The sequence below is a fragment of the Lactuca sativa genome, chromosome 2 (assembly GCF_002870075.4).
Source record: "Lactuca sativa cultivar Salinas chromosome 2, Lsat_Salinas_v11, whole genome shotgun sequence".
NCBI lineage: Eukaryota > Viridiplantae > Streptophyta > Magnoliopsida > Asterales > Asteraceae > Lactuca > Lactuca sativa.
The window spans coordinates 148,816,920-148,829,057 of NC_056624.2; the positions used below are offsets into that span (position 1 = coordinate 148,816,920).

The 12,138-nt window shown below is 31.7% G+C and overlaps 1 protein-coding gene and 1 non-coding gene across 2 annotated transcripts; both read right to left on the reverse strand.

Annotated features, from left to right (window-relative positions):
• Positions 1-5,373: 5,373 nt before the first annotated feature.
• On the reverse strand, positions 5,374-7,033 carry LOC111909652 (histone H3-like centromeric protein CENH3). Its single transcript, XM_023905431.3, has 7 exons — positions 6,893-7,033; positions 6,763-6,794; positions 6,607-6,637; positions 6,402-6,532; positions 5,850-5,924; positions 5,688-5,763; positions 5,374-5,610 (listed from the first exon to the last, which is right to left on the reverse strand). The coding sequence occupies exons 1-7, from the start codon at positions 6,942-6,944 to the stop codon at positions 5,555-5,557; spliced, it is 453 nt and encodes a 150-aa protein (XP_023761199.1). The 5' UTR covers positions 6,945-7,033; the 3' UTR covers positions 5,374-5,554.
• Positions 7,034-12,035: 5,002 nt separating this feature from the next.
• On the reverse strand, positions 12,036-12,138 carry LOC111909713 (U6 spliceosomal RNA). Its single transcript, XR_002856289.1, has one exon. It is a non-coding gene; the product is annotated as a U6 spliceosomal RNA (small nuclear RNA).

The window sequence follows — 12,138 nt, forward strand, 5'->3', positions numbered from 1 at the left end:
TTTCTCCTGAACCCATCCCATATAACATGTCGACATATAACACAAATAATGCACATACAGATAATCACATGATACTACAGGTAGTCATACGGATCTACCTAACTGGCATAACAACTAGCATGCAGACAGTCAGACCAACTATAGGTCACTAAGCATAACCACATCCGATCTACCAGAATACCGATCCAACAGATCATACTAGCATATAACCATCCTATCTACCAGGATACCGAACTAACATATCACAACAGTAATAATCCCAATAACAAAACAAAGGGTCGACCTTGGTGCCTTAGACCCTTGAGTACAGTGAGGATAACTCACCTCACAAGTAGCTTGGAAGATAGTGTCAAACTCCTCCAAATGTAACTCCAACTCCTACACATATATTCACCAATGTCCTTTGCTATAAATATCCAATTTGCCTAAATACCTTCAGAAGTCAACTGGTCAACCCTTGGTCAAAGTCAAAGTCAACTGTCAAAGTCAACAGTCCATTTTGACCTCAACTCGTCGAGTACCCTCAGCTACTCGCCGAGTTCCTTGCTTAACTTGCCAACTCGCCGAGTCACTCGTCTGACACGCCGAGCCCAAGGCAATCTTCATTGGACTCGCCAAGTCACTCTACTGATTCGCCGAGTCTACAACAATCTTCATCGGACTCACCGAGTCGACCATGCCACTCGCCGAGTCCCTTCGGTCCTTCATCTATACAGATGCTTTTTGAGCCATGCTAAGGCTCCACACTGCAGATCCAAGCTCCCAGGGCATGTTTATCACGTAAAGTTGCAACTTTACGTGCATGCAAGGTGCTAATGACTTAAATCAAGCTAAAGAAGAGGTTCTAGGCAAAAGAGCTTCACCAACATGCTAAAAACCGAGACTTTATGATGATAAGAGCCAAGACGAGCCTAGATCCGAAGTTGCCACTTCAGATCTTGGTTCATTACTTCGAAATGCAACACCAAATGCCCCAAAATGGTCCCAAAACTCAAATATAAAAGGGATCTAGCTAGAAGAAGCTCAAGGTGATGACTTGATACCTTCAAATGATGATACACTGAGGTAGACTTTAGATCCCCAACTGATCCTTGTTCAAAGCTTCTTGATCTTCAAGCCTTTCCTCACCAAGATCCACCTTTCAAGCTTAAACACACAAGGATGGAGAGAAAACGGAAATTTAGGGTTTCTGGACTCGCAGGGGTTGTAAGGGCATGCTAAGGGGGAAAATGATCCTTTAAATAGGGTGCAAAACCCTGAGGACTAGGTTTTCACCCTCCAGCTCCAACTCGTCGAGTCACTCTTCCGACTCGGCGAGTTGGTCACTTAAATACGTGGCCCAATCCCGCTCATACTCGACGAGTCAGGACATCCACTCGTCGAGTAGACCTTGAAACTTGAAATCATAATAGCCATAATATTAATACCTGAGAATCGGGGTGTTACATAAAAAACTCACCATGTGTAAAAAACTCAACTCGGTATTATGTACTGAAAACCATGAAGATTGTTGAATCTAATTATAAAAAAGTCAACGAGCTATCCACCATAAACTATTAAACTATTAATTTGGTATACCTACGAGCTATCGAGCTATAAGATTGTGTTCCAATCTTTATCAAAAAGTTCATAATTTATTGGTTTTTTTCTTGCCAAAAACTAATGGACTCGGTAGTCCTAAACAGACTAAGACGTAATAATGACAATTGTTGTGATATTACGTTTTAGTCATAATGAATTGGTGTGATATTACAACAATTGTCATTATTACGTTTTAGTCTATCTGGGGCTTCCGGAATGCTTTACTTTTTGGCAAGAAAAAAACTAATAAATGATTTTTGATAAAGATCGGAACACAATCTTATAGATGGATAGCTCATAGATTTACCAAATTAATAGTTTAATAATTTATGATGGATAGCTCGTTGACCTTTTTTATAATTAGAGTCAATATTCTTCATGGTTTTCGGTACATAATACCGAGTTGAGTTTTTTTTACCCATTTTGAGTTTTCTAAGCTCGATGGTTCATTCTTCATGGGTTTCAAGCCCTTTTGTAAGGAAACAAGGGTCAAGTAAGACTTAAACTAAGGTATCAGTGGTTGAACCATGTGGGATTTGTCTTCTGTTGTTAACAACACTATGGACAACACCATTAATGTATGGTTTCGAGTCATGGTTAGATAATAGGAACATCCGAGAGTTGGAACCATGGTTTAAGTCATGGTTAGGTAATAAGGACATCCACGTAATCAACAAAGATTTTCTCCATTCTTCATTTGGAGATTGAAAGATGATTGTGGAGGTGTGAATGGATGATTTTGGAAAATCAATGGAGTTAACGATGCTTGTGAGTGAGATTTTTGTTATTGGGTTTGACGGCGACGATAAAAACACACGGTAAGCCTAGAAAGAGCACAAGAAAGAAGATGGGGAATGGTACATATTAACTTAGATCATATAATATATTTTAGTTAAAATGTAATCTTCAGAAAAATCCAAATATTTTGGTTTATTGGTAAAAAATAATGAAAAAGTCCTAAAATTTTAATTAATTAATGAAAAAGCCCCAAAATTTGGATCAATTAACGTAAAAAGACGATATACCTACTAAATCTGTGAAACCGACCACGAAAGATTATTCCGAAATTTTAGCTGGTAATTTGTCTTTTTTTTGTAAACAAAATTTAATTTGAGACTAAATCGTAAATTGACCTAAAATATTAGGACTTTATTGAAGATTTCCCTTATTTTTATGTATATATTCTTATTTCGATTTTTCTTTTTAACTGTTTTTCCAATTTTTTATTTTAATTTTTATATATTCCTTTTTATGTATTATATATTTTGAAAAACATATAAAAATAAGTTTCTTGTAAATATTCATATTTCAGTTATTCACATAAAAATATGTATTTTTATTTATAACTATTTGTAGTCATAATGTAACTTATATCTTTCCATATTTAGATGGGTTTTCAAAGTTTGTGTATGTATTTGTACTTGTTTGAGTTACGGTAGTTTTTGAACGGTATGACTTTATTGTGTGTATGGCTATGTCAAAAACAGAAAAAACATTGTTATTTATGTTTTTTTGTTATATACATTCTATCTCACTCTAACACATTCGATTTTTTTACAAAAGAAAAATATTGTTTAAACTCTCAACGCAAAGCGCAAGCTTAAAACCTCGTTATTTTTATAGTTGAAAGTCAAGGTCTACTGTTGTTGGTCAAATGTCTACATGTAAATTTAAGATACTTTGACATATAAACTTAAAATTTTACCAAGTATAACATAAATAAACTTTACCATAACCGAAAAACCTCTAAACTTTCAAATCTTGCATATGGACAAAAAGATTTAAAATTATGATTATATGATTGTACGAATTTGTTCTAGAAAATAACAAAACATATCCTATAACAAAAAAGAAGAAGAAGATAAACTACAATAAATTTCTTAAGAGTTAAAACTATGTTTTTTTATACTAAACAAAAGATTATCACCCTATCATGTATATCATAAGATAATGATTTCCTTTACAAACGTTAAAAGGTTAATATTTTATTTCATCATTTAATTTAACTTTTTCACAGAAAAAGAATCACCTTCATTTCATTTTTGTATTTTATGGAACAAAAATCATTTCTATATATTAAAATGTGCATTGATGTTCTTATTGTCTACTTAGAATGAATCCTATAATTAATGACAAATTGAAAACCGCTTTTTATGTGTATAGGTAGCACGAGTGGGATAATAAAGTCCTTACAAGGATGGAAGTGTGTTCCTAGCATCGTGAATGGAGAAAAGGGGTTTTGTTGTAATAACCCGGCTTTTAGAATGTGTTTTCCAGGGGATAAGAAATTATGTGATAGTCATTGCAAGCCATGAACCAAAAACAAACTTCCTATGGAGGGGGCAAAAGCCTAATCTTCAAAACAAAATCACAATCTACTAGTATCTTTTAATAGTACACTTAAATGAGTCTTTCAATAGTCACTTATACTTATGAATGATGTATGTAAAATATATAATTGCTCTTATAAAAATATATAAATGATTGATGTTTCAAGATAAATTATGCTCAAACACATAGTGGTTTATATAGTTATGCTCAATTAACACGTTTTGACAAACCACATAGACCAACCATATAATTTGTCTTATTTTAAGTACATAATGTCTTTTGTTATTAGCTAATAGACAAATAAGATCATTTTGAATTTTGTGATCAAGATAATGATGATGACTTTCAATTTGTTAACAAGATTTGTATTACACCATAAAATTTTATCATTATTTTAATTAGTCCTAAAACATTATCAAGACTATATCCGTAACGTTTTTCATTAGACGTGTAAACAGCCAAAAATTATGTTTAGATAAATATTTCACATCATAAATTATGTTTCTTATAACTTGTCTCCAACGCTATTTTACTCTTATAATTTTGTTGTAAATCATTATCAATTAGGAGGTTTTATTAGGGATGTCAACGGGGGCAAACGGGACGGGGATTGCATCCCCCGCCCCCTCCCCCAAAATTTTTCCGTTCCCCCGTCCCCGCCCCCGCCCCCGAAATCTCCATCCTTTCCACCCCCGCCCCCGCCCCCGAATTCCCCTTCTGACCCCCGCCCCCGCCCCCGTTCCCCCGCCCTCGATTGATTTTGGGCTAACTTATTTGGGCTAAAATAAGTTCTTGTTTGGGCTAAAAGAAACTATTTTTTGGATAACAAATAGATATTTATAACATAACTTTACATGTTACAAACAACTTAAAAACATGTTTTTGTTGAATTTTTGTACGTAAAAATCATTTCGTTGTTTATTATACTTATATAATTAACATATGTCAATTTATATAATTTATTAATGGGGCCCCCATGGGGGTTTCGGGACGGGACTACCAACCCCCACCCCCGCCCCCGAAATTAAAACGGGGGTTAACCTTGCCCCCGCCCCCGGTTTTTTTCAACAAATGCCCCCATACGGAACGGGGCCCCCGCAGGATCGGGGTCCCACGGGACTTTTTGACATCCCTAGGTTTTATTCAATCTTACTCTTGATTTATTCCAAAAACTCGTACAAATCAAATGTTTAATACTCATTTCATCTTCTTTAAGTCTCTCATTAAGATGTTTACAATCATTAAAACCATCATTTGCTATAAAAACCTTTTTTTATTAGTAAATTTAAATAATTTGCAACAAAAACTAACCATTTTCGATCGAGTGTCTCTTTATTTAAGTTTTCAGTATAAAAAGCATAGAATCCTTCAAATTAGCATGTTCATTCAAATCAGAAATAGTTCAGTCTTTTTTATTTTTAACAAGAACCATAAAAACCTTTCAATTTCAACATGTAAAAATAAACACACTAAATACATCAATTACTACTCAACAAAGTAATTAAAATTCTCAACCAAATGTGTTTTCTACTACACTAAATTTGCATAAAATAATCAAATTGGAATAGTGTCATTATCTAATATAATCTAGTTACCTAAAGACTTCTTGTTACAGCATACAACATTTGTCCTATGAATATAACTACCATGGTTGCCCTTTCTTCGTAAGCCTTCTAGCCAATTCCATGTCCTTTTTCACTAAAAAAAACAAATAAAGAAAATGTGAGGACAGGTGTCGCGTCCACAAACAATCAGAGCTCCATGAAAAAACTTACTCAGGGTAACACGCTTTGCATGAATCGAGCACAACATTGAATCTTCAAACAACTGAACTATGTAATCTTCTGCAGCCTGAATTTTTGCTTAAATATAAGTTTTCATTAAATTGATGAAATAAAAAATAAATTAATTAATTAATCAAGAAATGTTTATGAAACCTCTTGAAGGGCTTGTAGAGCTTCAGCTTGCCAACGTGTAACTTCAGGGGCAATGTAGTTGCTTATCTCTTTTACCTACAAACTCAAATGTTATTACATCATTAAAGATTTCTTACTATAATTTTCAATCTCATATATACTCAAATTTGATATCTGTGTTGCATTAGATACAACTTATTAGATCATGAATTAACTATATTTGATAACTTTAAAAGAACAAGATTTACCAAAGCTTACTACTGTATAATGTTAATGTAATTCACAACTTTGTAGCCACATGAATAGAAAGGTTTTTAAGTTATAATTTGGTTAATTTGACACAAAACCAGTTTATATAGATCACTAGAATCCTTAATGTTTCATGATATTTGTATATAGTGATTCTCAATTTCATAATTTGTTTCATAATCTAAACAGGGGTAAACAAAAGTTTCATAATTTGTTTCCTTATATTTGCTAAACCCTAAAGCCTGAATTAGCAGATGTCAATCAATGTGTATAAACACATACATACAAAAGTTTAACATGATTTGATAGATCAAGACATCTTACAGTTCGAATGAAAGGAGCAGCTGGAATGAGAAGGTTAACAGTCTTCTGAAGACGACGAATCTCACGAAGTGCTTGAGTTCCAGGCTTAAAACGATGGGGTTTCTGTTTCTGCCTCTGTCCAGTTCCTGAACCTAAATTCCAAAATACTTCAATTCAGAAAACTCAAAAACACATAACACAAATCGAAATGTGAGCAAAAACTCACTCCCTGGATCCTTTCTCGGAGATTTCCGTGGCTGCCGCGATTCAAAAAGCAACCAAAAAGAAATAAAACTACATTGCATCAGAAAAACTTCGAAACGACGAATTTTATGGAAAGAATTCAAAAATTGAAACGAGAGAGGGGTTTTAAGAGCATTACCGTACTTGTTGAGGTTGAAGTTGATGCTCCAGCTGCAATTACACAGAGAAGGAAAAAAAATTAGGGTTTGAACAAAACCTGAAAACAAAAACGAGATCGGAGAGCAAGAGATGGAGATCGAGATAGTGACCAGATTGTCGCTTGCCCCAACTTCGTTTAGCAGGTTGTTTGGTTCTCGCCATTGTTGATTCGATTTGATGTTGGAGTTGCTGCCCGTTGGTGTGGAAACGGTCGACTGGTTTTGCTCTTATTCGAAATTAAGGACATGTATTTCCCCGCTCAGTTTGTTTTCATTCGGATCCAACTATCTCAACCCGGATCCGGCTTGTGGTCGTTATTTGAGTATTTCTACCTATTGGGTTTAAATATTCCTGTTTAAATTCTAGTTTTAATTTGGGTTAATAACATAAAACACTTTATATATCGAATTTTTTTATTAACCCTCAAATTTATTATTATTAATATTATTATTATTATTTTGTAAAATGGTTCTTACATTCCCATTTTTCTTTTATTTGGTCATTTTAGCAAGTTTGTGGTCTTCCCGTTTTACAAAAGTTTTTTCGAAAAAAAATCCGAAGTTTTATTCTCTTGAAAAAACCCTTACATTTGGCAAATCTTTTTGTTTAGACATTTTTTTAGCTCATAATCCCTATAATTTCTTTTGTTGTTGTTGTTTATGGTGTTTTTGATAGTTTTCAACATTAAAATATGAATGTGATATTTTTTGTTTCAAAACAAAGTGAAAAAGTGCATTTCTAATTTTTGTTGGAAAAATAAATATCAAAATCTATATAAATAATGCTTAAAGATTGTAGCAGGTGAAAAATAATGGTCTATGTTGACTTAGAATCTTAGACAACGACAAAAGTTTACTTCATATTTTAGAACTTTCATGGTTATGATTTAGAGTTTAAGGCTTAAAACTTATGGGTAGGGCAAAACTCCAACGTTAAAATTAAAAAGGCTGAAATCAAAACTTCATAAATAATCATATAAATTAGTTCATTATGTGCTTATAAAATATTCACTCCTAAAAAACCAACCAAATATTTGTTTTGTGATCATCTAATTATGAAATGCCACGGAACCTCCAAATTACCATTTTATTACATTTTCGAGAGTGGACTTACATGTCTTGTAAAATTAAAATGTTGGAATAATATTAATATTAATATATGATAAACTATGGAAAATGATTAGTCTGCATTCCAAATCATTTTTAGAATATTAGATGTTTAACAAAATTAAAATTTCTAAATTAAGTAGCACATTTAATAAGTTTAATAATTATTCACCTAGGCTTTCAACTTTTTAATATTTTAATGGATAGATAGCTTTCAATTTGCATACAACTATTGTTGTAGATGACCAGGTGCAAGCATGATATGTTATCCTTCAAACTTATTTACACATCATAAGTATTATACTATAACAAAAAGAAGAACTTACAGATCCTGAGATCTGATGATAGAGGATGTTGCCTTGTCAATAAGAGTTTAAGATTACACTTCAGTTTAAGCAAAATGTAGAGTGGAGAGACGAAACACATGCAAAGATGAGGGTGGTGAGCATTTTATGTTTCTGTTGAGAAACATGCGTAATTGAGTATTCCGACGTTCGATGTTTTATTTATGGTATTTTCAAAGTTCTTGGAAGTGATGATTATTTAGTATGAAGTTTTGTATTTTTTTTTCAAATATGGGGTTAATAACTAGGATTATAGCATTTTTTGGCTTTTTATAAATGTTTAGTTTCCTAATTAACTAATATCCTAATTTTTAGGATTGGTTTTGATTTTTGTTGTGTATTTTTCAAAATTTAATCTTATTCGATAGATTTCTGATTTTCAGAGTTGCTTAGCTATTTCAATATAGTTTTGATTATATAATTTATATAATAAACTTGAGGGGCCAAGAAAACTACTAAAAATATATATACAACACATATATGTATTAAGAAGCCAAAAACCACCTCCCATGGCCCTTAAATCATCCGCCTCTGCTTATGGGTTATGGCTTATGATCTTGGGGGTTGGATTTTTGGTTTATGGTTTAGGGCTTATAGCTTTTTGGCTTTTGACTTGTGGTTTAAGGCTTATAGCTTATGGTTAGTGGCTTAGAGTTTAGAACTTAAGGTTTATGGTTTATGGTTTATGGTTTATGATTTATGGTCTGTGGCTTATGACTTATGATACATATTCTTGTTCGCAAAATGCATAATAATACATATTTTTTATTCTCGTTGGCAAAATACATATCAAAATCTTATTACAAAAATCATCAAAGTTTGTAGCAAGTGAAGACAAATGTTTTGACATCTTAACTTGGTTTAAGAATCAAACAGAAAGGGAGTTTATAAACTCCAAACAATCTAAGATTTCAAGTAAGCTTAGATCATTGTTATTCACCTTGTACAAATATATGAGCATCCTATAAATAATTTTTGATATGCATTTTGCCAACAAGAATTAAACACATCATCATTTCTCTTTATTTTGAAAAATATTGGATGTCATTTTCATATTTTAGTGTTCAAAACTATCAAGAACACCAAAAACAACAACAATAACATGAAAAAAATTATGAGACAAAACAAAAAGTTTGCCAAAGGTGATTTTTTTTGGAAAAAGTTAAGTTTCTTTAATCTTTAAAAAACCTGTTTTTTAATTGAACCGGTCGGGTAATGTTTTCCGGTTTAACCGGTTCAACCGGATGGTCAAACGGTTCTATATTTTTATATGTTTTTAATTATCCTACATATATTGATTACAAAACTTGTCATATTTTTAGTATTACAAATGTAAATAGAATGCAACAAATAAAAACAATCATTATACAAGCCAAAATCAAACATAGAAGTCCAAAACAAACACAAAAATCCAAGACTCTCCGGTCCATTCCGGTTCAATTCAGTCGGTTGAACTGATTTTTTACCAAAATCGGCCGGTTCAATCCAGTCAGGAAATCGTTATAAAACCGGTCCAAATCCAACAGTCGTCACCTCCGGTTCCTGATTCGATCGGTTTTTAAAGCACTAAGTTTCTTTCGGAAAAAAAATGTAAAACCAAAAGATTACTGGTAAAAATGCAAAAGGGCTAAATCAAACAAAAATAGAAAAATATAAAGACTTTTTTAGAAAAAATAAACTTGATGTTTAATTCTCTCTCTCTCTCTCTCTCTCTCTATATATATATATATATATATATATATATATATATATATATATATATATATATATATATATATATAGGGTTAAGTTATTTTGTTTTCTCTATCTATTGTGTTGATTCTGGACCAATCATGTTAGTTATTTTAAGAAAGTAATTAATGCATATTATATGTTGAAGATATAATGGATATTAATTACATCTTCAGCATTTAATATGCATTAATTACTTTTTTAAAATAATTAAAATGATTGGTACAGAATCAATCATACATGCACACAATAGATAGTGAAAACATTTGAACCTAACTCTCTCTCTCTCTCTCTCTCTCTATATATATATATATATATATATATATATATATATATATATATATATATATATATATATATATATAAAACAATACATTTTAGAAAACCTACGATTTTTTTTCCAAACAAAAATCATAAGATACATACAAGAGGATACAAATGTTTATTGGCTATTAAATTTTTTAATAAAAAAAAACGGTTTTTTTTTGTGAAACCTACGGTTTCCTTATATATATATATATATATATATATATATATATATATATATATATATACCACAAAAAAATACATACAATTCCTTTTCTATTGATACCATATAAAAAAACGAAAAAGAAAACGTCCGTACGGTTTCATATAAAACCTATGGTGTACAAGTCGACACTGCACAAATAGTGCATTGGGCACTTGTACGGTTATATATATTTTTTTTTCAATTTTTTTCAAAATATTTTTTATCCCCATAAACAAACCTACTTCTAATCACAAACACGGTAAAATTTTTTAAAAAAGTAGACAAACATGGTTGTTATTCGGGTACTCCATTGAGAGAAAAACGTAGCCAAACAAAAGAAAACAATAGGAAAATGACCTAATCTAAATTTTTTTTCATTATATACTTTGGGCTAATGGGCCACGAAAAAGTAAACGACCAATTGAAACAGTAGCTCATTAGGGGAAAAGAGTAGTCAACGAGCGTTGACTGTAGTCATCCTCTGTTGACTACTATTTTGTGGGCTATTTTTGACGAAGTGAGTTTTTTTTGACTATTTTTTGATAAGTAATTAGAAAAATGGCTAGTTTTGTATTTTTTCCAATAAAATATTGTATTCCCTAGTAAGTTTAATTAATACCTTTAAATAACAAACGGGGATAATGACTTAGGAGGGTAATAAGGTTTCCAACTTGTCCGTATAAGGTCACTAAGGTTTTTTTTGGTGCATATTAGACCAATATGGTTGTTATTACCGTTTAGAAATAGTCATTTTACCGGTTAAAACCAGTAAAATGACTATTTCTAAACAGTAATAACAACCATATTGGTCTAATACGTACAAAAAAACCTTAGTGACATAATACGGACAAACTGGAAACCGTATTACCCTCCTAAGTCATTAACCCTGAGTATTTAGAAAACATGCTTACTAATCAATGTGAATGATTTGTTTGACTGAAAATAGTTGCTTCCATTTAAACTTATCTCACAACCCTTCCAGAACTTTTAAGTCCAAAAACTCATATGATTGATGATCTTCATTACATAAATATGCAACATTTTATTAATAACTTTTTTTTGTCATTTAAATGTTTACATGAACACATCTATATGTACAAAAACAATCTCACTTTGATACCTCCCATCAATGTCTACATTTGATAACGAATGAAAATGTAAAACCAACAGGGACTTGCAGAGGATGTCTATTATCAATTATTTTATAAAAAACAAAACCACCATGAACTAAGAAACTGAAGTTGCAAAATGAATAAAAAAATCATCACATAAACAAATACATACATACTATATACAACACATAAACAGAAGTTTATAAAGCATGAAACTTAATGACAGGAAAAGTAAAAAACTTAAAGGATACTTTATAGAAAGAAAGATCACCCTTACTTGCCACAAATGGTTGAAGACATCAACAAGAAGATCAATCTGACCATAGAATCCACATGTTGTCTGATCATGACTTCAGTAGATGAACTACTGAAACGTAAGAATTGCAATTGAACTCTATTAGCATTTGAAAAGAGAATTAGGGTTCCAAAGAAGACGACGAAGGGTTAAATTTTTTTTGGAACATTTCTCGATTTGTGTGTGTCATCCTTGCGCATGGGTCATGCTAATATTCTCTGTATCGTTCTAATTTTATCGGATGTCCCCAAAGGGAC

What these genes read in the sequence shown, in the direction of transcription:
- LOC111909652 (XM_023905431.3), bottom strand. Translation starts at nt 6,944, where the DNA reads ATGGCGAGAACCAAACAACCTGCTAAACGAAGTTGGGGCAAGCGACAA. An exon ending in CTTCAACCTCAACAAGTACG is followed by an intron (nt 6,638 to 6,762) that starts GTAATGCTCTTA and finishes GAATCGCGGCAG; the next exon opens with CCACGGAAATCTCCGAGAAA. An exon ending in CTGCTCCTTTCATTCGAACT is followed by an intron (nt 5,925 to 6,401) that starts GTAAGATGTCTT and finishes TTGAGTTTGTAG; the next exon opens with GTAAAAGAGATAAGCAACTA.